This window comes from Cervus canadensis, chromosome 2 (genome assembly GCF_019320065.1).
Source record: "Cervus canadensis isolate Bull #8, Minnesota chromosome 2, ASM1932006v1, whole genome shotgun sequence".
NCBI classification, from domain to species: Eukaryota; Metazoa; Chordata; class Mammalia; order Artiodactyla; family Cervidae; genus Cervus; species Cervus canadensis.
This window is the reverse complement of record NC_057387.1, coordinates 13,209,180-13,234,791: the sequence shown is the minus strand read 5'-3', so window position 1 is coordinate 13,234,791 and position 25,612 is coordinate 13,209,180. Positions and strand designations below refer to the sequence as shown.

At 45.3% G+C, this 25,612-nt stretch overlaps 1 protein-coding gene across 1 annotated transcript; it reads left to right on the top strand.

Moving 5' to 3' along the window:
- Nucleotides 1-1,352: 1,352 nt before the first annotated feature.
- On the top strand, nt 1,353-25,215 carry PRCC (proline rich mitotic checkpoint control factor). Its single transcript, XM_043453508.1, has 7 exons — nt 1,353-2,101; nt 14,171-14,218; nt 16,377-16,943; nt 19,121-19,216; nt 20,853-20,996; nt 23,013-23,078; nt 24,776-25,215. The coding sequence occupies exons 1-7, from the start codon at nt 1,631-1,633 to the stop codon at nt 24,860-24,862; spliced, it is 1,479 nt and encodes a 492-aa protein (XP_043309443.1). The 5' UTR covers nt 1,353-1,630; the 3' UTR covers nt 24,863-25,215.
- The last annotated feature ends 397 nt before the right edge of the window (nt 25,216-25,612 follow it).

Here is a 25,612-nt window from a genome sequence, read left to right as displayed (position 1 = left end):
GGGGAGGAGGGGACCATAGCAGGCTTGTCTAATGCAGAAGTCATGCTTAGGCTTTCACTGTCCCTCTTTGTTGTTGCCATCATCATCACCCACCTTGGTCATCCTTTCCATCTTCCTCTTTAGCCTCCTCCCTAAATCTCAGCAGTCTCTCAGGGCTGAGCTCAGTAGAGCCTTCCGCTCTGGGAATAGGGAGATGGAGCCCACACAGGTGGTTTAGAATATAAAGGACACACACATACTTGACAAATAGAGGGCACCCAGTCACAGTCAGCAGGAAGGAGCAAAGATGACTATATAAGAAAAAGACACGAAATTACAGTGGACAGAGGACAGCTGCAGAATCACGAGCAGGCACATGTAAGGTGGAAAAGGATAAACATGGGTGGATATAAAAGGCACTCACAGAGACCAATGAACAAGTCACACATAAAGGCAGAAGGAACACCAAGCACAGAGGACATATGCAATAGACAGCTGAGGGGACAGGCAGATAGGGATGAACTTGAGGGATGCCTCAAATCCGTGAAGGGGACTGAGATGTAGCTGGCTCCCACCCCCACTAGGCTGAGTTGAACGGATTAACCTGAAGTACCAGGCTCTGCCTTCCAGGGCCCTTGCCCATCCTTCTGTCTCACTGTCGAGTGAGGTCAGGACCCCGGCTGGAAGGGCAAGGTGTGCTCCTGGATGTGTACCTTGGTCAAGGCGAGATCACTTACACCCTCTTATGTTACATTTATTTCAGCTCTCAGATGTTTTTAATTAGGCCTTTAGTCTTGAATCTTTCTGGCTCGCAGCCCAATTTCGTACAGGTCTCTCGAGCCCTGTTTGTTCTTGGGGTGTTTTATTCTATCTAACTTGGGGTTTCAGTGGACTCGGAGGCTTCATCAGCCTCTCTTACAGATTACTTTCTCTTTAAGCTACCCCCCCCCGCCCGCCACCAACCCGCCACATTCCCAGACGCCCTTTCATTCCCGACATTACTTGCAGTTTCTAGGAGCACTACGTTTCCCATAAATCTTAGCGCCCAAGCAGCCGCCCTAGAGAACTTCAAGTACCGAAATGCTCTCCTATCCGTCTCCGTGACCACCGCGGTGACCGATGGGGCTTGTAGTTATCTAGGAATTGTCAGGGGACGAAAAAAAAAAAAAAAACCCCAAAACCCCCAAAACTACTCATCCCAGGAGTCCTAGTATCAGAGGCGGATTTAGCGCTTGTCTTTCTGTGGACACCTCAATCCTTCCTCTGAACCTCTCTATCCTCCCTCTGACTCCAACTCCCGCCGTGCCTTGCGCCGCTCTCCCTGTGGAGGAGAATGGTGCCGTGTCCAAAGTGTTCTCTGGGAGTTGTAGTTCTTATATTGGTGCGGCGAGGAGGAGGCGGAGTGACTCGGCGGCCATTAGCTGTGTGTAGTTGCCCGGGACTAGGAGCTTAAGTGAAGAGGGAAGCCTTATTCGGTGGAAATCAACTATGGGCATGGGCTTCTGCCGGGGCTAGCCCTAGAGTACGGAGAAGGCGGCCTTTTTGGTTCCCCTCCCCGCCGAGTGGGGGGGGGCACACTAGGCCTCCGGACATCCCCGGTCTCAAGTAGGCCTCGTCTGCCGGCAAGGGCGCCCCAAAGGCGGGCGGCGCCATGTCGCTGGTTGCTTACGCCAGCAGCGAAGAAAGTGAGCCGGATGAGGCTGAGCCGGAGCCGGAGGAGGAGGAGGAGGCGGCGGCCCCTACACCTGGGCCCACTTTAGGGGGCTTGTTCGCTTCTCTTCCCGCACCCAAGGGTCCGGCCTTGCTGCCTCCGCCCCCTCAGATGCTGGCCCCAGCCTTTCCCCCGCCGCTGTTGCTGCCCCCACCCACCGGCGACCCCCGGCTCCAGCCTCCTCCCCCCTTGCCCTTCGGCCTGGGAGGCTTCCCCCCACCTCCAGGCGTGAGCCCGGCTGAAGCGGCGGGAGTTGGGGAGGGGCTCGGATTGGGGCTGCCCTCGCCCCGAGGCCCTGGCCTCAGTCTGCCCCCCACTATCGGCGGTGCCGGGCCCCCCCTGGGGCTTCCGAAGCCAAAGAAGAGGACAGAGCCGGTGAAGATTGCGGCGCCAGAGTTGCATAAAGGGGATGTGAGTATGCGGGGAGGGCACCCCCACTGTCCACTGGGTTTGGGCATGGGCTCAGCTGTGGGAGGGACTTGTGGAGGCTCGGAGACTCTCTCCTGTAAATGCATCCGTTGATTCCGGACCACTGAATTCCTGGTATTGTGCGATTAGTCGAGCTGAAGTTTGTCGGCTTTGGGGAGTTAAGAGTATTTGTCCTTGCGTGTTTCTCCAAACTGTACTCGCCCGCGGAAAGGCCTTATACCATCACCTGACAGTGACAGGGCCAGGCCTAGGGACACTTGATTGCATTCCCTCTGTTGCATCTTCACCGCAGGTTCCTCCCCCCTGCCCCAAACCCCCCAAGTACTCAGAACAGCATAAGATGTGGCACTTGAGGTAACATGAGACAATTCCTGAGCCCTTGGCCAACATTCAGAACTAACCTTTTGCTTTGCCTCTGAACTTAAAAGCATCAGGGTCTGAGCGGGAAGGATAGGAATCCTGGATTCTATTTATGAGACAAGTTAGGGAAGAAATTGTTGAGTACAGATCATTTGCCAGGCATTGACCCTTTCCTTGAATTACCGCAGAACTGTGAGAGATAACATTCTAATTTTTACAGGTGAGAAACAGGTGTCCAGCGTGTAAGATCTTACCTGGTGAAGGACAGAGTGAAGATTCAGAATTTAGCTGAACTTCAGGCCTATGCTTCAGTTTCACCATTTACATACAGAAGAGGCAACCAAGCTTGTGTCGTTTTCTGAATGTTGGATCAGTAAAATTGAAGGCCTTTTTTGGAGTGAGCACTTGGGAGATAGAAGAGACAGCCTAGGGGCAGATAATACTTTAGAGTTACCTGGAGTTCTTCCCATTCTTTCTCTTCTAAAAGTTCAATTGGTCCATGCCTCGCTCACCTCTGGTAACCCTCAGAGGGAAGCCAATTTTCGCCCTTGCTTTTCTTCAGACTTCCAACTAGGCCTGGAGGCTATTTCTGTTCTCTTCCCCCCGGATGTCTGAATGTTCTCTCCCTCACCTCTTTCAAATCTGGGTTTAAAAGACGAGTTCCCATTGAGGGCTTGCTAGCCGACCTATTTCAGTTTTAACTTCCTGTCACCCACTCCGCCCCACCCCACTTTTATTTTTCTCCATAGCACCACCATCTAAGATACTTTTTCACCGTCTAGTTCAGTTCAATTGCTCAGTCATGTCCAACTCTTTGCAACCCTGTGGTCTGCAGCACGCCGGGCTTCCCTGTCCATCACCAACTCCCAGAGCTTACTCAAACTCATGTCCATAGAGTTGGTGATGCCATCCAACCATCTCATCTTCTGTCATCCCCTTCTCCCACCTGCGATCTTTCCCAGCATCAGAGTCTTTTCAGATGAGTCAGTTCTTCGCATCGGGTGGCCAAAGTATTGGAGTTTCAGCTTCTGCATCAGTCCTTCCAGTGAATATTCAGGACTGCTCTTCTTTGGGATTGACTGGTTGGATCCTCCTTGCAGTCCACGGGACTGTCAAGAGTCTTCTTCAGTGCCACAGTTCAAAAGCATCAGTTCTTCGGCACTCAGCTTTCTTTATAGTCCAACTCTTACATCCATACATGAGTACTGGAAAAACCATAGCTTTGACTAAACAAACCTTTGTTGGCAAAGTAATGCCTCTGCTTTTTATTTTTTTTTGCCTCTGTTTTTTAATATGCTGTCTAGGTTGGTCATAACTTTTCTTCCAAGGAGCAAGCGTCTTTTAATTTCATGGCTGCAGTTACCATCTGCAGAGATTTTGGAGCCCAAGAAATACTGTTTTCATTGTTTCCCCATCTGTTTGCCATGAAGTGATGGGCCTGGATGCCATGATCTTAGTTTTCTGAATGTTGAGTTTTAAGCCAACTTTTTCACTCTTCTCTTTCACTTTCATCAAGAGGCTCTTTAGTTCTTCGCTTTCTGCCTTGAGGATGGTGTCATCTGCGTATCTAAGGTTATTGATATTTCTCCTGGCAATCTTGATTCCAGCTTGTGCTTCATCCAGCCCAGTGTTTCTCATGATGTACTCTGCATATAAGTTAAATGAGCAGGGCGACAGTATACAGCCTTGATGTACTCCTTTCCTGATTTGGAACCAGTCTGTTGTTCTATGTCCAGTTCTAACTGTTGCTTCCTGACCTGCATATAGATTTCTCAAGAGGCAGGTCAGATGGTCTGGTATTCCCATCTCTTGAAGAAGTTTCCACAGTTTGTTGTGATCCACACGGTCAGAGGCTTTGGCGTAGTCCATAAAGCAGAAGTAGATGTTCTTCTGGAACTCTCTTGCTTTTTCGATGATCCAGGGGATGTTGTAATTTGATCTCTAGTTCCTCTGCCTTTTCTAAATCCAGCTTGAATGTCTGGAAGTTCATGGTTCACATACTATTGAAGCCTGGCTTGGAGAATTTTGAGCATTACTTTGCTAGTGTATGAGATGACATACTAACCATCTCACGTACTGTTTATTTTATTTGCCTCTCTTCTTTTGCTAGTGTACAAGCTCCATGAAGACAGGGCTTATTGTTTATTTTTTTCACTGCTGAATTCATAGTGGTTAAAGCAATGCCTGGCACATAGTGAGTACTGTCTAAATATTTTGAGTGAATGAATTCAAATGAATATGGATTCTTTATGGAAGGTACTTCCAGAATCTCCCTTACTACCTTGTTCCAAACTTCTTCCAAATCATTTCCCCCTTCTTTTTTCCCCAAGTCTGTTATTTCTAAGTCTAGGGTCCCAAAAAGCCCTTTGTTGCTCCAGTGGAACTTAAGTTTGCTTTTAATTTAACCTGGAACAAAGGAAAGTTCCTAAGACAGAGGAAAATAGGTTCATTTTGGGGGGCATTCTGTTTTCACAGTTTTCTTCCCAAATTTCCTTTCAGCCTAATTGCGATATATGGGGGAAGATGGCACTTTGAGCCAGCTTGCTTCCCTCCACAGTGACAGTGGAAAGACTCATTTTTAGGTCCTCAGAGGTGTAGCATCAGGAAAAGTTGCTGGTAGAGGCTGTAGAATCTTCCATTTAGGCCGGCCGAAGTGGCAGAAAATTCTGAGGACTTTTAACCCTCTCTCCTTTGTAAGTATAATCTGCTAAATTCCTGAGATAAATTGTGAGGTGGATAATTAGAATAAAACCAAATCCTAGTCCTTAGCTGGTTCAGTTTCCCATTTTTGTTCTGTGCAGGTTAGTGTTTTGTTTCCTGAACGTGTGATTCCTGGGAAAGGTAGCCTAAGAGAGTTCTAAGGTGACTAGGTAAGGGTGACCTTCACCTTTGAAATATTTGTGGGTCCTAAGCTCTGTGTCTTGTGCTTATTGGGCTTTCAGTAAACATTTGAGTGAGTGAATTAGGTTTCCTTAAATAATTTTCCTTTAGAATTTGGTGCTGAAGTAGGATTAATTAACTCAACTCTCGTTCATTCCTTCATTCACTGTTGAGCTGATTCTCTGTGCCAGGAGCTGAGTACAGTAGTGAACATGATAGACCCTGTTATAAAAGGAGCTGATGGTCTGTGTAGAGGTAGCCAGGCAAGGTCAAGTCGGGAGGGCCGTGGTAGAGCTGTTGCCATGGGCGCTCTCTTTTGGGCACTAATCAACTTTAGAAGTTGGGGAGGCTTTCAGGAGGAGATGATGTCTACATTTTGGAGATAAGACAAGTGAGCAGAAGGTAGCCAGAGAAAGGGGCGATGAAGGGGAGGAGATCAGGCAGAAGGAACGGAATGTACAAAAGCCCGGAGGTGAGAGAATGCAAACGCTTTGTGGGAAGCTTTAGTAAGGCACCATGGCTGCAGCGCATGGTGGGCAGGGGCAGTGATGAGAGATGAGGCTAGAGAGAAAGAGATTGAGGCCAGATGATCATGGGCCTTGGATATGATGCCAGGGCCTTTGTACGTAATTCTAGGGTAATGAAAAGCCCTTAAGTCTGAGCAAGAATCCTCTGATCACAGGGTGCCAAAAGATCTGGAGGGAGCAAGACTGGTAGATACAGTGTGAGAGATGATGGTGCCTGGACAAGGGAGTGGTGGGGATGGAGAGAATTGGAGGTTCCAGGTCTTTTTTGGAGGGAGAAGTGGTAAGACCAGGGAATTGATTAGATGTCATGGGTGAAGGAGAGGGGTCAAGGCTGACCTTTTGGCTCAGACACCTGGGAGGGTAGTGGTGCTGTTTATTTGGGGAATACAAAGGCAGAGCTGGTTGGGGATTAGTTAGATTTAATTGGTTACAAGTATCAGAAACTGCTCCAAGCTAGCATAAGTGGAAATGCATCGTAAATATACTGAGGTGCCCTGGAAAGGGCCTGGAATCAGGAGCTGGAGATCTGTCAAGGATCCACACAGCTTCTCTTTGCACCTTTAAGTCATTCTTTGTCTGCAGACCAGTTTCCTCCACTTCTTACCTTTTATTGCAGAGAAAGATGGCCACCTACACCTCCTTGGTTTTTCATTCCTTCCTTTTAGTGATTGGCCCAGATTGAACTGTAGTTTTAGTCCTGGTCTGGTTTTCTGGGAGAGAGACTGTGATTGCTTTGATTTGAGTCAGCTCATTGATCAGCCACAGTCAGGGAACAGGGGAAATTCTCTCTCCAGGTATGTTTCAATATCAAATTCTGTCAGCTTTTGACTTATGTGAGTCAAAAATTAGGAATGATCCATAAAATGGGGAATCATCATTCCTTTTCCCTTCTTCCTGTTCTCTTTCTGAACAGTGGTTAATTGCTGATTTTGCGGGCTTAGGAGATGCAGACTTCTAAAATTAGGATACTAAAAAAGCAAAATTAGAGGAATAAGTTTGCTCTAAGGGTTTTTTGTCATGTAGTGTGCGTTCGAACACAAATAGAAATTTCAGAATTACTTGGATTAGTGTTACACGTCCTTTCAAATTGCTTACCCAGGTAGTGAAAGATTTGAAGCTGTGAAATTGAAATTTCACCAATTTTGGTCACTTCTGTTAAGCAAGTAGTTAAGAGTTGATTGCGGTGAATTTAGCTAGGATTTAGCCCTAGATAGAAAGGGAAGGAAAAATGCTCCAACATTTGTGGGTCCCCTGTGGAGTGTCTGACACTGCTGGGCACATCAGCGACTCTGTAAGTTAAGCCTTACCCCTAGCTTACCGGTGAGGACACAGGAGTTTAGAGAACAGAGCTAAAGTCACATGGTTCGAGAGCAGCAGGAATCATGTTTGCTGCCAGGTGTTGTGTTCTATCATCCTGCTGCTAAGTCGCTTCAGTCGTGGCCGACTCTGTGCGACCCCATAGATGGCAGCCCACCAGGCTCCCCGTCCCTGGGATCCTCCAGGCAAGAACACTGGAGTGGGTTTCCTTTCTATCATAGTTCCTACCAAAAAGATAGTAGACTCTTGAGCAACCAGAACTAGGAAAGTGATACTATGAGGAGTGCAAAAGTGGGAGAGAAAATGATGTCTTAACTGAACGGGCAGATGTAAGAACATATTTGAGACCAAAGGGGAAAACAGTTGATGACTCTAGCTAATTGGGATAATAGCAGAGAGGAGTGTGTAAGTGATTCGAGTTTGGAGCCTGGGGGTTGGGGGGGTGGGTGGTCTGTGCTTGGGCTCTGATTTCCTTCTTGGCTTCTGGCCCTGGCAACTAGTGATTGCTTTTTGGAAAGGGAGTCTGTCAGAACCAGAGCCTGGGAAGATAAGAGGGAGGCTGCCATGGGGAATGAGGCTCTCATAGATTAGCAGATCCCACTGGGCCTGGCTTAATGGAAAATGTCTGTTTCCGTTCTTGCTCAGCAGTCTCGGGGTGTGTGTGTCTTGTCACTCTTGGCAGCTGGAACAGAGAGGACAGTGGTGGCCACTGAGGCGCAGGCTCTTAGGAGGCCAAAAAGAAATGCAGCACTTCCTTCTTAAGAGACACAGTCAGTTTGTGTCTCGAAAATCTGGGAATGCCTTTTCTGGCCCAGCCTTCTTCCAGCCCTGGGTGCTCCTGTATCTCTAGCATCATCATTTGCTCTGGGTCAGATGACACAGACCCACTTAGACCACCTTTCGCTGGTCTTTAGCACTCTAGGAGTGGACTCAACAGCCTCCTTTTAATATGCTCCTGTGGAGGACAGTTTGGCGAGTTCTCAAGAAGTTAATTAGAATGATCCAGCAGTTTTAGTCCTAGGTAAAAATATTTGAAAACAGGGACTCAGACAGATACTTGTATGCTAGTGTTCATAGCAGCACTGTTCACAGTAGCCAAAAGGCAATAACCCACATTTTCAGCAACAGGTGAGTGGATACACAAAGAGTGGTATATACATACAGTGGAATATTACTCAACCTTAAAAAGGAATGCAGTTCTGATACAATATGATGCAGTACTGATACGATATGTTACAATATGGATGGACTTTGCAGACAGACATGCTCAGTAAAATAAGCTGGACACAAAAGGACACATATTATATGATTCCGTTTGTATGAGGTACCTAGGGTAGGCAAATGAAGAGATTGAAAGTAGTATAGAGGTTACTGGGGAATGGGAATTATTATTAATAGGTATAGAGTCACTGTTTCGGATGATGAGAAGTTCTGGAGATAGTGGTGATGGTTATACAATATTATGAATGTACTTAATGCTACTGTATGTACTTGTATGCTTATAAATGGTTAAAATGATACATTTTATGTTATATATACTTTACCATGATAAAGGGGAAAAAAACCCCAGTATGCTCATGTACTTTTCACCATCAAGGAAGTTCTGGTTGTGTCTAAATTAAATACTGTGCTTAGGCTGATTCTGTTGCCTCTAATTGGTTTCTGATAGAAGCTGAATTAATTTTCCTTTTAAATGCTTTAAGACAGCCCCTGACCCCATGACTGGTAGATAAATGGCACATCTTTTAGATTTTGGATTACTCATCTCCTCCTTTTTGGTACTCTGAACTGAAATTTATTTTTTGTGTGAGGTATTTGGATAATTCCTTGCTGAGCTTTCTTTGTTTTCCTGTTTTCATCCAAGCCCACACATGCCTGTAAATCCTTTGAGTGGCCTCTCAACCTCTTTTTCATAGTGAACCAGTGAGCTCCATGTTTCCAACCTCTTTAGTTGGCTAAAGTTAACTCAGGGGGCAAGAAGTGGTTCTCATTCTGTTTCCCTGCTCTCCTAAGGGCCCTGGACTTCCTCTGTGGCCTAGGTAGGTTACTGAATGTCTCAGAGCCCTGTTTGTCAGCTTCAAGAGGTAAAGATTTATTTCTGCCCCCTCTCAAAGATGAATAGTCTTAATAAGGGCTTAGGGGTTCAGCACGTTTTTTGAGGGTCCTAGTGTTCTGTTTTAGGGAGTCATATTTGTGCCCTTCATGAGATGATTGATAGTGGGGCTCAGTAGATGAGTACAAGACGTTCAGAGAGAGAAGGATGATTGTGAGTAGCTGTAGCAGCCCTCTAAATCCGGAATTAATAAGGTGTTCCTAAAATCTTTGTACAGTTGTGTGTGTGTGCTTTTAAGCTTTAAACTCAGGTTGACAGTATAATGGAAACCGTCTGTGACATTTAAGGAAAAATTGAATTTTCTTCCCCCAGCTGATCTGGCCTTCAATTCTATTAGCCATAGGACAGTTTGCCTACAATTTCAGAGTAGCCACTTTTTGTTTGTCACAGACCTGAAAAATAAAAATATGCTTGTACAGTTTTATGAATGTAATCGTCTTAAACTTGATAACATTTTCTTTGCAGATTGTTTCCATTGGCCATATTACCTAAGATGTTAAAGTTTAAACATGCCTGGGGACTTCATGACAACCTTGTATACCCCATGGTGAGGTGGTTCTGTGTGGTCTGCTGGAAAGGAGAAAGTCTTCATAGTCAAGAAACAAGGGAGGAGGAGTGGGGGGGGGGGGAAAGGGAAACGGTCAGTGAATCCTGAGGCAGTGGAGTTTGGAACAGAGAGAACAGGTAAAAAATGCTTGGGTGTTTGGGGCTTAAAGCTTTTCTTCCATGTGTTTGACCTCTTGGCAGACCAGAGGGAATAATAATTCTTGAATTCTGTTAAAAATTTTAGTTAGTATACATTTTTTGCATTTTCACGGATCAGTTCAGTTCAGTCACTTAGTCGTGTCTGACTCTTTGCAACTGCATGGACTGCAGCATGCCAGGTTTCCCTGTCCATCACCAACTCCTGGAGCTTGCTCAAACTCATGTCCATCGAGTCAGTGATGCCATCCAACAATCTCATCCTCTGTTGTCCCCTTCGCCTGCCTTCATTCTTTCCCAGCATTAGGGTCTTTTCTAAGGAGTCATTTCTTTGCATCAGGTGGCCAAAGTATTAGAGCTTCATCTTCAGCATCAGTTCTTCCAGTGAATATTCTGGACTGATTTCCTTTAGGATGAACTGCTTGGATCTCCTTGCAGTCTAAGGAACTCTCTCAAGAATCTTCTCCAACACCACAGTTCAAAAGTATCAATTCTTTGGCGCTCAGCTTTCTTTATGGTCCAGCTCTCACATCCATACATGACTACTGGAAAAACCATAGCTTTGACTAGATGGACCTTTGTCGGCAAAGTAATGTCTCTGCTTTCTAAAATGCTGTCTAGGTTGGTCATAGCTTTTCTTCCAAGGAGCAAGCGTTTTTTAAATTTCATGGTTGCAGTCACCATCTGCAGGGATTTTGGAGCCCAAGAAAATAAAGTCTGTCACTGTTTCCATTGTTTCCCCATCTATTTGCCATGAAGTGATGGGACTGGATGTCACGATCTTATTAGGTTTTTGAATGTTGAGTTTTAAGCCAACTTTTTCACTCTCCTCTTTAGTTCCTCTTCACTTTCTGCCGTAAGGGTGGTGTCATCTGCATATCTGAAGTTATTGGTATTTCTTCCTGCAGTCTTGATTCTAGCTTGTGCTTCATCCAGCCCAGCATTTTGCATGATGTACCCTGCATATAAGTTAAACAAGCAGGGTGACAATATACAACCTTGTTGTATTCCTTTTCCAACCTGTCCGTTGTTCCATGTCTGGTTCTAACTTGCTTTTTGACCTGCATACAGATTTCTCAGAAGGCAGGTAAGGTGGTCTGGTATTCCCATCTCTTTCAGAAGTTTCCACAGTTCATTGTGATCCACACAGTCAAAGGCTTTGGCGTAGTCAGTAAAGCAGAAGTAGTTGTTTTTCTGGAACTCTCTTGCTTTTTTGATGATCCAGCGGATGTTGGCAGTATGATCTCTGGTTCCTCTGCCTTTTCTAAATCCAGCTTGAACCTCTGGACGTTCTCGATTCACGTATTGTTGAAGCCTCACTTGGTTTGAGTGTTACTTTGCTAGTGTATGAGATGAGTGCAATTGTGCAATAGTTTGAACATTCTTTAGCATTGCCTTTCTTTGAGGTTGGAATGAAAACTGACCTTTTCCAGTCCCGTGGCCACTGCTGAGTTATCCAAATTTGCTGGCATATTGAGTGCAACACTTAAACAGCATCATCTTTTAGGATTTGAAATAGCTCAACTGGAATTCCATCACCTCCACTAGCTTTGTTCATAGTGATCCTTCCTAAGGCTCACTTGACTTCGCATTCCAGGATGTCTGGCTCTAGGTGAGTGATCATACCATCATAGTTATCTGAGTCATGAAGGTCTTTTTTGTACAGTTCTTCTGTGTTTCCTTGCCACCTCTTCTTAATATCTTCTGCTTCTGTTAGGTCCATACCATTTCTGTCCTTTATTATGCCCATCTTTCCATGAAATCTTCCCTTGGTATCTCTAATTTTCTTGAAGAGATCTCTAGTCATTCCTATTCTGTTGCTTTCCTCTATTTCTTTGCATTGATCACCGAGAAGGCTTTCTTCTCTCTCCTTGCTATTCTTTGGAACTCTTCATTCAAATGGGTATATCTTTCCTTTTCTCCTTTGCCTTTCGCTTCTCTTCTTTTCTCAGCTATTTCTAAAGCCTCCTCAGACAACCATTTTGCCTTTCTTTTTCTTGGGAATGGTCTTGATCACTGCCTCTTGTACAATGTCACGAACCTCCATCCATAGTTCTTCCGGCCCTCTGTCTGTTAGATCTAATAACTTGAGTCTATTTGTCACTTCCTCTGTATAATCATAAGGGATTTGATTTAGGTCATACCTGAATGGTCCAGTGGTTTTCCTTACTTTCTTTAATTTAAGTCTGAATTTTGCATTAAGGAAGGAGTTCATGATCTGAGCCACAGTCAGCTCCCAGTCTTGTTTTTGCTGTCTGTATAGAGCTTCTCCATCTTTGTCTGCAAAGAATATAATCAATCTGATTTCAGTATTGACCATCTGGTGACGTCCCTGTGTAGAGTCTTCTCTTGTGGTTGTTGAAAGAGGGTGTTTGCTATGACCAGTGCGTTCTCTTGGCAAAACTTTGTTAGCCTTTGGCCTGCTTTTGTACTTCAAGGTCAAATTTGCCTGTTACTCCAGGTATCTGTTGACTTACTACTTTTGCATTCCAGTCCCCTATAATGAAAAGGACTTCTTTTTTGGGTGTTAATTCTAGTAAGGCAAGTATATGCACACGAAAAGTGCAACATTTACAAAGCAAGTACAGATGAATCATTGTTAGCCTGATGCCACCCCAGACAAATAAATAACATAGGGGCACAGTGAAAAAGAGCGAGGTGAGCTTCTTTAGGAAGACTTCAGAGTTTCAGGTCAGGAGGTACAGAGTGCAGACTGACAGGAGAGTGAGAGGTGGCAGTCATCCAGGAACCTGAAGGAGGAGCAATAAGGTGGGGAACTTACGCGAAAGAGGTACAGATGGAGGCTCGGCCAGTTCTCTGAGGAGATTTTGGAGTCACAGTTGATGCCCTTATTCTTAACTGCTTTTATTACAATTATTTGGGTACTTGTCTTTCTTCTTACTGGACTCAAGTTTCTTGAGGGCTGGGATTTTTTCCATGTCTTGGCATACAAGAAAATCTTTGAAGCACAGTGGAGGAAGTAGTCTAGGTTGTGCCTCTGGAAATCAGTGGGCCAGGACTCTGCCTGCTCCGAGTCCTGTCCTGTTGCCTGAGTGGATGAATGTCATCGCAGTACCTGTAGCCCAGCCGTAGGGCACCACTTGGAGCTGTGTCGATAGCGCCTGGCACAGTGTCTTGCATACAGTAGGTTCTGAGTAATGATGATCAAGAGGTCCTTGTAACAGATGAATCCAGTGGGGAACCTGTGATGTATGAGGTTCAGTTGAGAAAAACAGGCAGAGAATTTGAGTTGTTTAAAATCTTGGGGATGGAAAAAAATCTTAGATTCCTGCCTAATCACCTTTATTTACAGGTGCCCCAGACCAGGGTCTTAACAACAAATGGAAAACTTTTAAGGTTCTCAGGTTGGATATTTTTTTAAAATAAAATGTTAAAGCTTAGTTTTCATATGCCTTGCATCTTTCTGATAGTTGAAGATGGCTGAGGAGCTGATGTTCAACTAAAAGTTGGGCCATGTTTCAGTGTGAGAGCTTGTTTTAAAAACAATCCTGAAGAATCAGAGGGATAACACAGAGGACCTCCCTTCTTGCCCCAAATTCTGACAGTCATCATTTGCTTGCCTTCTTCCTGGACGTGAACGACTCTGTCTGGCATACTTATACAATAGATCATACTTGGAGAGGAATGGATTTCTCCAATGGCTTTGACCTTTAATGTCTCATAGAAGAGTAGTTAACACACCACTTAATCCCATAGGAGTTCCCCGGCCCTGTGGTTATGTAGTCTGTATAAGTGGTTTTAGAAGTGAAGCTGAGATTGGGTGAGATTGTGGGCCAAATCCCATTCATCTTCTAGTGGACAGATTTATAGGAAGAAGAATGGGTATAGTTTTTTCTTTCCACCAAGGACTGAATGAGAGGAAGTAGTCTTAATTTAAAGGACAAAATTGATGCAAAAGGCTCTGGAACAGGTCTGGGGGTTTGAGAATGAGTGACCAGGGGAGGTTAATGCCTACCTCATTCTCTGAAGCTGTTCGGCTGGTCCTGGGAGACACATACCTCATACAGGGGAAGGGCCCAGACAAGATGATAGCCACTGTTGTCCAAGCCTTTATTTCTGCTTCATTTAAGGTGAGTGCTTTCCCTATTGTCCTTAAACAGCGAGGCCTTATTTTATTTCTTTTTCTCTTAGTCAGATTCTGAGGAAGATGAACCCACAAAGAAGAAAACTGTCCTTCAGGTAAGCTTTGTGACAGAAGCCATTTCTTCCCTATATTGCTTCCTGGGAGATAGGAAATTTCCAAATCAAGCTTAAGCAAATGCAAATATTGATATTGAGGACTGCCTCTTTGAGTGTAGTTTTGTTTTCCAGGTAACGTCAGATCTTGTGCTTTTCTACCCTCCCCTCACTGTTCACTGACTTTAGTGTGTGGGCGTTGCCTCTCCTAGAGGATAGGCATGGTAGGGAGATGAACTGGAACTCAATTTGATTTATTACATTTCAGGTAAAAGGATTATTTAGGAACAGTAGAATAAATGGATTGGTCAAAATGATGTTATGGGACATCTGAACTTTAAAATTATCCATCTTCCCCCAGTCTCATTTTTAACCTGGAAAAGAAACTTAAATAGTACTAAGTGCTATACCAGTGTTTAACTGATTTTATCCTCTTAATAGTACCTAAATCAGAGTGCTACTATCATTCCCGTATTGTATATGAGGAGAATGAGACCTTAAGGAACTTGCCCAGGGTCAGACAACTAGTGGGGACAGAGCTGAGATTGGACTGAGGCAGTCTGACTAGAGTCCATGCTCTTAGTTGCGGCGTTTGGCCACTGCTTTGTCATAAAGACCAGAAGTCCTTAACCAGACAGTGCTGGGAGATGCTCTCGCTGCCGTTTCCTGATTCCCCTTGTCCCAGTGCCTTTATTCTGGCTCCCAGGAGTTTCTTCCTGTTGAGCTCCACACTCAGTGAGTCCTCTGACCTCATGTTAATTACAAGTCTCAGGAAGAGCAAAAGTGGTTCTTCCTTTATAAGGCTGTTGTCTCCTGATCCAGGTATATGATCCTGAGGTTGCCCCTTCCCTGAGTCTGTTAAGGTGTCACATCCCATATTGGGAGATCTTAGAAGGACACAATCACATGGAAGTTAGATAACTGATGAGAGTGATGCTGTGTCCATGTCTGTAGTGGTTTATGGAGGAAGAATCGTGAAAGATACGCACTTGCTGAGACTGAATGAAGCCAGTTGTTGCCTGTTGTCAGAATGGCTTCCTGGAGGAAGTGAACTGGCAGCTAAAGAGATGGGAGGACACTGGCTCAGAATGCACTCCAGGAGCAAAGAGCAGTCTTGCAGGTGGTAGGAAGAGATGAGTGCATGGAGAACCTCTGAGCTGAGAAGGCAACGTGGACCAAGCACTGCAGAGGGATGTAGCCATGATCCCAGATGTAGCTGAGAAGTCAGATGCTTCGAAGGTAGCCTGAAGGATGTATGTTCTCCATCTTCCATCTCGGTCGGTTTTTATGAGCCTGAGCCTTTGGCATCTGCCAGGATGGAATGACCCAAGTCTGTGAACACAGACAGCAGGGAGAAGAGCCCATTTTCTGGGTGAACAGTTCTGCCTGGACTGCTTGATTCAGAAGCCTTAGTTTACTCACTCTGGGCATTTCTTGACCGAGAGTGCTGCAGTACATGGTTACTCTAGGACAGTGACACAGTGTCCAGTAAGTGACACCAACTCCGTTCTCCTTTTTCAAACCAATACCTCCCTCAGCCCTACAGTTAGGCCAGCTGGCCTTGTTGTACAGAAAGCAGAATCCAAAAGATTTTTATGAGTAACAAGAACTCTGGATGGACTGAGCCAGTTAGCTTACAAGTTGATAAGTTAAATGCTTGACTCTGGCATAAACAAGCTGGATATACCACATCTCTAGGGCTTTCCTTGGGCGGGGAGGGAAATTTGGGCAGGATGTATGAATGTCTTTTTAGGACAGAGCCTTGCTATTGACTTTGAGTGCCAATCCAAAGGAAACAGGGAGTTGCTATGCTTAAGAGGAACCTTCAAGATACTGAGAGATTGATCATCTGGAGAGAGCCCTGGGCTTTTTGAGAAGAAAGATGATGTATTTACTAAGTGTATCATATTAGCAAAAAAAAAATCAGGAAAGGTTTTGTGGTAGAGGAGCTGGGAGAAATGGACAGCAGAAGGGCTTGAGGTAGGAGCAGTCAAGTCCAGTGTGGATGACCTTAGTGGGCAAAGGTCAGACAGAAACAGGGCTGGTAAGATTTTAGGCTGGAGGACGTAACTGTAATGCTTGTTCTTAATGTCAGTAGTATGTATCATAACATCTCGCTTGTCACCTTTCTTCCCTCCTTACCCAAACTTGGGCTCACCAGGGATCCAGTGAGGGGACTGGTTTGTCCGCCTTGCTTCCCCAACCTAAAAACCTGACTGTGAAAGAGACTAACAGGTTGCTCCTGCCCCATGCCTTCTCCCGGAAACCCTCGGATGGCTCCTCTGACACTAAGCCCTCCAGGCAAGCTTCTAAGACCAAGTCCTCTTCTCTTGCCCCTGTTGTGGGCACCACAACCACCACTCCGTCGCCCTCAGCTATCAAGGCTGCCGCCAAGAGTGCTGCCCTGCAGGTGACGAAGCAGATCACGCAGGAAGAGGACGACAGTGATGAGGAAGTAGCCCCTGAGAACTTTTTCTCCCTCCCTGAGAAGGCCGAGCCGCCTGGAGTTGAGCCATACCCTTACCCCGTTCCCACTGTCCCAGAAGAGCTGCCTCCAGGCACAGAACCAGAGCCGGCCTTCCAGGACGATGCAGCCAATGCCCCCTTGGAATTCAAGATGGCAGCAGGCTCAAGTGGGGCCCCTTGGATGCCTAAGCCTGGGGAGGACTATGGCTACAATCAGTTTTCCACATATGGCGACGCGAATGCCGCTGGTGCTTACTATCAGGTGCGTGGGCGGCATGGAGGGCAGGCTGGGAGTCTGACAGTCAGGGAGAGCTCTGAGCCTGTGATACGGCCTCTCTGGCATCACTTTGGCTGAATTAATGAGTCTTCTGGTGTCTTGGTTTTCCTTACCTATCGGGTCTCAAAACATTATGGCTTTTTGCTGAACCATATTGATCTAAAATTGCCTAAGTCTATTCTGAACACAAAAGGTCATTGTAGGAGCTGATGAGAGGGATAGGGAGAAAGTGGAAGAAGAGCAGTCTCTAATCTTAGAGATCCCAGGTAGCTTCTGCACGTGTGGGTGAGGAGGATGCAAGAGCTTTGGCACAGACGGCTAGATAGCAGTGAGTCCAAGGAGAGTTCTGGAGGTGGGGAGGGAGAGGAGGGAGTCTGGAGAGTTGAATGCAAAGGGAATAGGAGAATGGCAAGAGGCCTTGACTGAGACATGAGGAGTCAAAGGCCTAAAGTAAGTCTCTACAGAGAGGACACTGGGGGACCATAGTTTGGGCAGAGACAGGAAGTGGGGTTTAGATTTCGAATCTCAAACTATGTGAGTCGGGGCAAATTGCTTATCTGCCCCTCTGAATCTCAGATTTCTCAACTCTAAGATGGGAAGAATGATAGAACTTCAGGGTTGCTACAAGAGTTATATTGGTAACATAGCAAATGCTCAGTAAATTGTTATGAGAATTTTTATTCAAATATTATGTGGAAGAGCTGTTTAAATTGTTCTCCAGGGCTTCAGAGGGTGAGAATATATGAGGCCAGGTTGTGAGTAGTTAAGACAGACTTCAGAACTTTGTTAGATGGAGAGGGCTCGCAGGAGTCCGGGGACTCACAGCCGCGGTGGTGGTTGATCAGAGGCAGCTGGCTCGTGCTGTGGCCGGGCAGCTGTAGTAAGTTTTCCTGCCAGCGTGTGATGGTTGCAAGACTTAAGTCTCCTTCAACCACTGTGATTCTCTGAGTGGTCGGTGTTACTCTTCCCTGCAGTCTAGGCCTGCGTAGGGACCCATGGTAGGTGGACTTTGAGGGCACTCTCTTCTGATCAAAGACTTTGAAACCTGTCTGCCATTAAGCCTTGCTGTGTCCTGTAGACTGACCAGGGACAGTGTATCTCCCCTCAGTGTTGTTGGAAGGAGGAAGATGAGTGTTTTGACCCCTTTAGCAAAGAAAGAGAAAAATGTAACAAACCACTAGTTTATATCCAGCCAGTGAATAACAGTTGGAATTTTGTATGCAGTTACAGATACCATGAAGGCAGTCAGTGCAAATTAAAGCACTGTAATTACTCTAGGGGGCCCTTCAATTTAAATGTATGTTTTTTATTAATACTTTTAATGAAAATTAATGCTTTAATTACTCTGGTTTTTTGTGTATTATTTTTATTTAATATTAAACCTTATTTTTCATATATAAAATGAATGTTCTTGGAGGAGCATTTCTTGGAGTTTTGGGCAAAGGTGGAAGAATTAGGAAAAAGTGTAGGCAGAGAGGAAATAATTTCTCAGCCCTGCAGCTGCCTGAGTTGGCCACAGTAGGGGCCTTGCCTTGCCTTCACCCCTCTTCCTCTCGGGTCCACAGCAACATCTGGCCAGCTTACCTCTAAAGGGGCATCATCAATTCCTGAGCTGAAAATCTGGTAATGCAAACCTGGTTTGTTCCCAGCTTTGTAAATTCCATACCACCCTTATGGTGGTTTATTTTTATCAGAAATCTGCAATCTTCCTGCCTGCTGAGGGAGGGAATCCCCTGTGCTCAGGGCTGCTAGATTGGACGAGGAGCAGGAGTAGCACGCCTCACACCTCCTCATCTCTGCTCACACTGGAGCGTACACTGGGGTCTTCTGAGCAGGAGGAGCCCGGCTGAGGCACGGTAGAGGTCAGCAGTAGGAGTCATGCTGGGGAAGCAGCCAAGGGAGCAGGCTGTGAATTGAAGCAGGAGAGAATGTCTTTATTTCTTGTATCTCTTCCCTAAAAAAAAATCTATCTGTCTGGATGGTGTAGATTAGAAGACACTCTGGTTCTTGAGTTGTAGGGTAGGTCCTTAGGATCTGTGCTTTTGCTGGCCCACTTGAGGGGTCTGTAGTGTGGGTGTCACCACTGCCTCTTGGATGAGGGTTTTCTCTTTTCTCTCCACTCTGCCCTCAGCTGGTATGTTTTCTCCCCTCCTTGACTACAGGATTATTACAGTGGTGGCTACTATCCCGCACAGGATCCGGCTCTGGTCCCCACCCAGGAAATTGCCCCAGATGCGTCCTTCATCGATGACGAAGCAGTAAGTTCATAAAGCCCAAGTGACCATCTTTGACATCTAGACACCAAGTTTCAAGTCTGAAGCTAAAGGAAATTCTTTTTTTAAAAAAAGCAAAAAGCTATATTCATTTGGGATTTGGTTTGACAACATATAATTGAGAAACTTCAAGTAATAATGGCATATGTGAGGGAAGTTAACTTTTTTCTTTATAAAAGAAGGCTAGAGGTAGGCAGGCCAAGGCTGGTATGGCAGCTTCATAAAGTTGTCGCGATCCAGCCCCCTTCGAGGAGAATGAGAATGTAGCTAAGGCCACTGTTCTCATTATTGCACACCAGGCAGCAGACTGGAAAAAGAAAGTCACCTCCCCCTTCAGGAGACTTCCTGAAAGTTCCTAAGAATACTTTTCCTTCTATCTTACTGACTAGAACCTGTCATATGGCTGTATTTAGTTGCAAGGGAACATAGTAGTCTTTTCATTGGGTGGTACTATGCCTAGCCAAAATGTTGGGTTCATTCATGCTAACAGAGAGGGGGAGGGAACAGCAGCCACAGTAAATAACCTCGTGTTTCACATCACTGTGTTATTCTCTGCTGCTGAGCCTCTCCCCACCTCGGCGCAAGGGAAGATGAAAACCTCATGTTTTGCAACCGTCCAGTCATGTTCAGGAGATAAAGAATTCGATCTATAGGGAGGCCACAGCCTACCAGGAGTGGGTTGGAGAAATAGGGGATGCAAGTTCTTACAAAAATAACTTTCTCTTCACCTTTTCACAGAAGGGTGTCTATTCCTTTGCAAACTTCTGCCTGTGGTTAATCCTGTGTTCGTCCACTTTCCTGTGTCTCCTCCTTGACAAGTTCAGGAGTTAGGCCCTTTTTGTTCTAAGCCTCGGAGGCAGCAGGGAGCTTATCCAGTGGCAAAAGTCAACTCCTTATGGGTAGAGAGAGGCCTTGCTGATGCTCAGACCACAACCTGGGTTTCACTGCAGATTTCCAAGTGTTCTTGAATTTAATTCCTCTTCACCTACACTCCTCGGCACATCTTCTGATGACTTAACAGTATGATAATTTTTCTTTCTTTCTTTCGGAGGAAGAGGAAAGAGTAGCAGTCTCCTGGAAATTTTGCCAGGCTCTTTTTTGAGGCTTCCTCTCTCTCCATCTCGAATTATATTCTCCTCTGATGTCTAATCTGGTGTGTGGTCTGCTGATTTGGTGATACTGAACCAATGAGAAAAAACAGACATGTTAAAAGAACTAATTTTTAGAAGAAATCCTAGAATTGTTTTTGAAAAAAAAAAAATAGAATTGTTTTTGTACCTTTAATTCTTAATTTGAAAATAGTGTGCAGTTCTTTTAGGCATATACAATTTATACATAATTTGAGTAAAATTCATACCAGTGAATCTCTGCACTCATGTTTGGAAATACATTTTGGCCTTCTTTTCCCTGAGGCCAGGAGAACTTCTGAGAAGTAGCCTTTCACCTGGCATCAATGCAGCTTGGTAGGTGGCATGGTGAAAGGATGTACTGCATAGAGAGAATTAAGGGTGCAGTGGAATTGGGGAGCCCTAAAATCATTCCATAAACTCTGGATCCTTGGTGACATCTCCTGATCCCCTACCCAGACCCCCGACTCCTGAATTTTTCCCCCCTTTTCCAGTTTAAGCGGCTGCAGGGCAAAAGGAACCGAGGGAGGGAGGAGATCAACTTTGTGGAGATCAAAGGTGACGACCAGCTCAGCGGGGCCCAGCAGTGGATGACCAAGTCACTGACAGAAGAGAAAACCGTGAAGTCATTCAGCAAAGTAAGTGGGAAAGGAAGGTCTGCTGGGCGGCCACCTTGGGAGTCCCCAGAGCAAAATCTGACCCCTCACCTCATTGTTACTATCCCTACACCTTTAGCAAACACGTTCCCCTTGGTACTGGAGTGTACGCCAAGCCTCCCAGGTACAGCTCCTACTTTCCAGAATTTTGCAGCACTTCGCTCTCTACCTGGATGGTAGTCTGGTTACTGAGATTGGATGGCTGAAACAGTTTCCTATCCTGCAGTTGAGAAGATCTCAACATGTGTGGCTTCTTCCTGGCTGAACAGAATCCGTAGCTGCTCTCAACCCTTTTCCTACTGTCCTACCCCTCTCTCCATCCCGTTAAGTTGGGACCTGGTGCAGCACATCGTTGAGGTGCGGGCCCAGCAGAGCCTCCGAAGTCCTGGGGTCCTCGGTTCTGAGTGTGCATCCCCTCCTCTCACCTCTCTCTCCATCACTTGTTGTACCCAGCTGTGGCCTTTTCAGACGCTTTATCCCTCACCTTTCCCACACCACACTCCTGCCTTCCCTGTGCTAGTTTTCTTCCGTCAGTATGATGAACATCTCTTCACGTAGTAGCTGAGTACGGCAAATGTGGACATTTATGAGCCTGCCACAGGGGGGAAGATGTGGGGAAGCCTGGATTCTAGCCCAGCACCAGCACGGCCAAGGTCGGGCATTTTATTCCCTTCTTCTCCCCCCGTTTGCTTTGCTTTGTTCTGTGGCCACAGATGGCCATCTGAGCCCCAGTCGTTTGTTTTAACTGAGCGCTGGCGGTTGTACGGGACAGAGCAAAGGATTGTGGTTAGATCAGCGTAGATCCATCACTGTTTACTGGAAAAGCCACTTAGGAGAGCATGCTCTACTAACTGGGTGGAGAGGCATCATCACGCAGTAACAGCTGCTGCTGGTAGTGCTCACGTAGACAGGAATGGAGCTGGGTGTTTTATGTTTGTCATCTTCAACTGTCATATTAGATGACATTAAATAGCATCAAGGAATTGGAGTGTGCTGTTTTCCCAGGTTTAAGTTTTTTATTTTATTCCCCACCATCTCATTGTATTGAGCTAGATTTTTAAAAAAAGAAGAAAAGGATACAGTTCCTGTCCTTGACAGGTTTAGAGTGTAGTTGAGAAAAAGAGTTTTAAGGACACTTGAGTATAAATGATTATGGTGCAAATTGATTACATAAGTGCTGAGGAGACTCCAGAGAGGAGTTTTGGGAGTTGGGTGGGGCTGATTAGGAAGCTTCTAGTCTGAGACTCAAACACTGGCAGAGGACAGGAAAACCGCAGAATGAAAGCCCGACCAATATAGACTTTGACAGTAAATCATTTGCATCAAAGTTTGGGTAGGGATTCAGTGCAGTTACGGGTGAAGGCTGGAAAATTGGAGAGAGGCGTGGTGATTGTGAAAATCTAATTCCAGGGAAGCTGCTTGTTGATACTTACTAGAATGAGGGAGTAGGGTTTCAGCCAAAGGTGATTGATGGGAGAGAGCTTGGTAAGCAGTAGGCAGGAGATAGGCTAGACATCTGGCCTGACTGGGGAGAAGTGGACAGAGATGAAGAGGTCCTTAAGGGCAGAGGAGGTGGCGGGAGGTAAGAAGGGAGGGAGGTCTCCTGGACCCTGGCCTTTAAACTGTTTTAGACTGACTGCAAGCAGTAAAGCTGGTGCCAAGTGTCCACCGTGGGCAGAGCCCCAGGCTTGGTGCTGAGGTGGTGGGTTACCAAAGATACAGAAGACAGCCCTGACCTCAAAGTATTTCCAGTCTAATGAGGATATTGGCTGACTCTTTTAGGCAAGTATTCTGAGCTTGAGATTTTTTGCATAATAACTTTAATAAAAATAACTATCTTGTAAGTAAATAGACTTAAGAACTGCTCCAAGCTGACTTCTTCCCCCTAGGATTTGGGCTGTGTAGTTGTTTTCTTAATACCCATCCTGTCCCATTGGGGCATGTGAGAAGCTTCCACTTTTCTTTCAATGTGTTAATGGTGGTTTTCTTCCCTTACAGAAGAAAGGTGAGCAGCCAACAGGCCAGCAGCGGCGGAAACACCAGATTACGTACCTGATTCATCAGGTGAGAGGCCTGAGGGCCCTGGCCTGCTAGGCAGGATCCCTTTAAACCTGGGGATTTGAAGGCTGAGATCTTCGCTAGAAGCCTCTGTCAGACCCCTGCTTCTGGCAGGCACCCTCCCCAGTTCTCCATATGGCCACTAGGTGGGGATGTGTCCTTCAGAATTATCCTACTCTGCCTCAGGCTCACTTCATGTAAGACTCCAGTACAGGTGCTTGGAATAAACTGAAAATGAAGATTCAGATATTTAAAACATAGAGGTAAGAGGGGGGTGAAATGGTTTCTCATAAGGTTCTTTTAAATATCAAGTTCATCTGATAATTTAAAAAACCAAAGAAAAATTGGTTCAGCAACTTTTAGCAAAACATATACCTCATGAGGAGGTGAGGTTGGTTTTGTGTTCTTCATTTCTGTGGTAGGAAACATCAATGCAAGTAATTCAGATTTACAGATAATCTAAAAATATCTTTTGTAATTGGAATATTTCTTGGTATTTATTTGATAGGACCTGACAGCTTTCAAATATTTATTGTGTCATTAAATATCTTTTTGAGATCTAGTGTGCTAAATGCTGTCAAGAGTACAGAAGGAATAAGACTCTTTCCTGGCCATTTCCGGAGAGTATATATGCTGGTTGGTGATTTCAGTGCCAAAACTTGCATTCATTGTTCTTACCATATTTTCATCTTCTTTTTCATGGACTCCTTTGTACCCTTACCCTATCTTGTTATTTGTAGGGAAAGAATTTAAGGGTAGTGTCTTTAAAATTTTTTTATTTTTATTTTTAAATTATTTTTTACTTGCTGTTCCCCTGTAGGGTCTTTTTTTAAATCCAAACTCCTAGCACCCTTCTCCACCCCAGGGGAAATGAGCAGGTGGAGGTGGGGTTGAGGAGCCCCTTTTCTAGGGTGGCATTTGTACATTCCCAGAATGCTGTCTAGAGCTAGGAGTTGTCACAGTCAGGAGGGGAAGCATTAATTCTTGTACCTTCCAGTCAGTTTTTCACAGCTTCAATTTGTGCTCTAAAGTGGTGTGAATTTCTAGGGTACCATATATACTACATTTAACACAACAGCGAAACAGTGGCTCCAGGCTAAATTATTGTTGGTAGGTGTCCTATTTTGACCTGTCCAGGTCTTCAATGCTGTCTTCTCTCACATGGCTCGTTAGGTATCCAAGGCAGCTAATTGTCTTCCTTTCAGATGCCAAATTCAAGTTTTCATTTGTCCATTTCCCATTTGAGCATTTCAGTTTTAAATCTAGCTGATGAAGAACCAGCATTCTTTTTTTTTTTTTTAATTAATTCTTTATTTATTTGACTACAACAGGTCTTGATTGTGCATGCAGGTTTTTTAGTTGTAGCATGTGGTATCTAGTTCCCTGACCAGGGATCGAACTCTGGCCTCCTGCATTGAGAACATGGAGTCTTAGCCACTGGACCACCAGAGAAGTCCCAGGACCAGCATTCTTGAAATTCTGCTTGAACCCTATTAACTCCCCAAAGAGATGGTTTCCTTTGCTTTCTGAGGGTCCTCCCCTTCTGCTTGAATAAGAAAATTAAATCCTTCAAGGGGTTTACTTTTTCCTCATAATTGTTTTGATGGCAGAAAGACTTTAAAGTGGGAAGCACACAGAGGCAAGAGAAGCTTGTTTCTTAGAGCCTTGGTGTGACTCTCCCCTGCCCCCTCTTCCTTGCACAGGCTAAGGAGCGGGAGCTGGAACTGAAGAACACCTGGTCGGAGAACAAGCTCAGCCGCCGGCAGACCCAAGCCAAATACGGATTCTAGGGCTCTGGACCTGACTGCCTCTGGATCTGCAGCCCAGCTGGCTCGGCCCCCAGCTTCATCTCTGGGACCCCAGCTGATCCAAGCCCAGGATCTCTTTCCCTGAGGACCCAGCCCTCGCCTCTGCGAGAATGAACATATTTGATAGATTTTTCTTAACAAAAGTTAGAAAATTCAGCTCCCTTCTGTCTTGGAGCTAGCAAAGACTCAAGTGATGCCTCAGAAGGGGCTCTTGAGTTCTTGGATGGGAGTTTGGCTCCCTGTTGGGTGTGATGATATGTTGAACCCCTCCCTCCATCTTTTTTTTTTTTTAAAACCAGGGATGTCTGTTGAAATAAAATATTCAGTCCAACAGACATTGCGTGCCCTGAACCTTTTCCTACTTTTAAGTGAGGTCTCTCTCTCTCTCTTTTTAATTTGTTTTGTTTGGATGCTTCTCTTTTGTTGTTCTGTCCTTAGATCTTAGTTTTTACCTGCAAACTTAGTTTAGCCTCCAAACTGTTGTGAGCTATCTCGTGATTACTTTGTAGTTTTTCTGGGTGCTGACCATCTTAACTGGGGTCATGGCCACTGAAGACTCTAGGAAGTGTATGTACAGTTTTGTTTGGGACAGGGGCCTGTGACTCCAAATGTGGGAAGTATTGCTGATCTCAGGTATCTTGAAGTCAAGGAGATTGTTTCTGGGATGTGAAAGAGTTGTTGGACATGAAAAAGTAGTGAAATGCCTGTCCCCGAAGATGACTAAAATTTTTA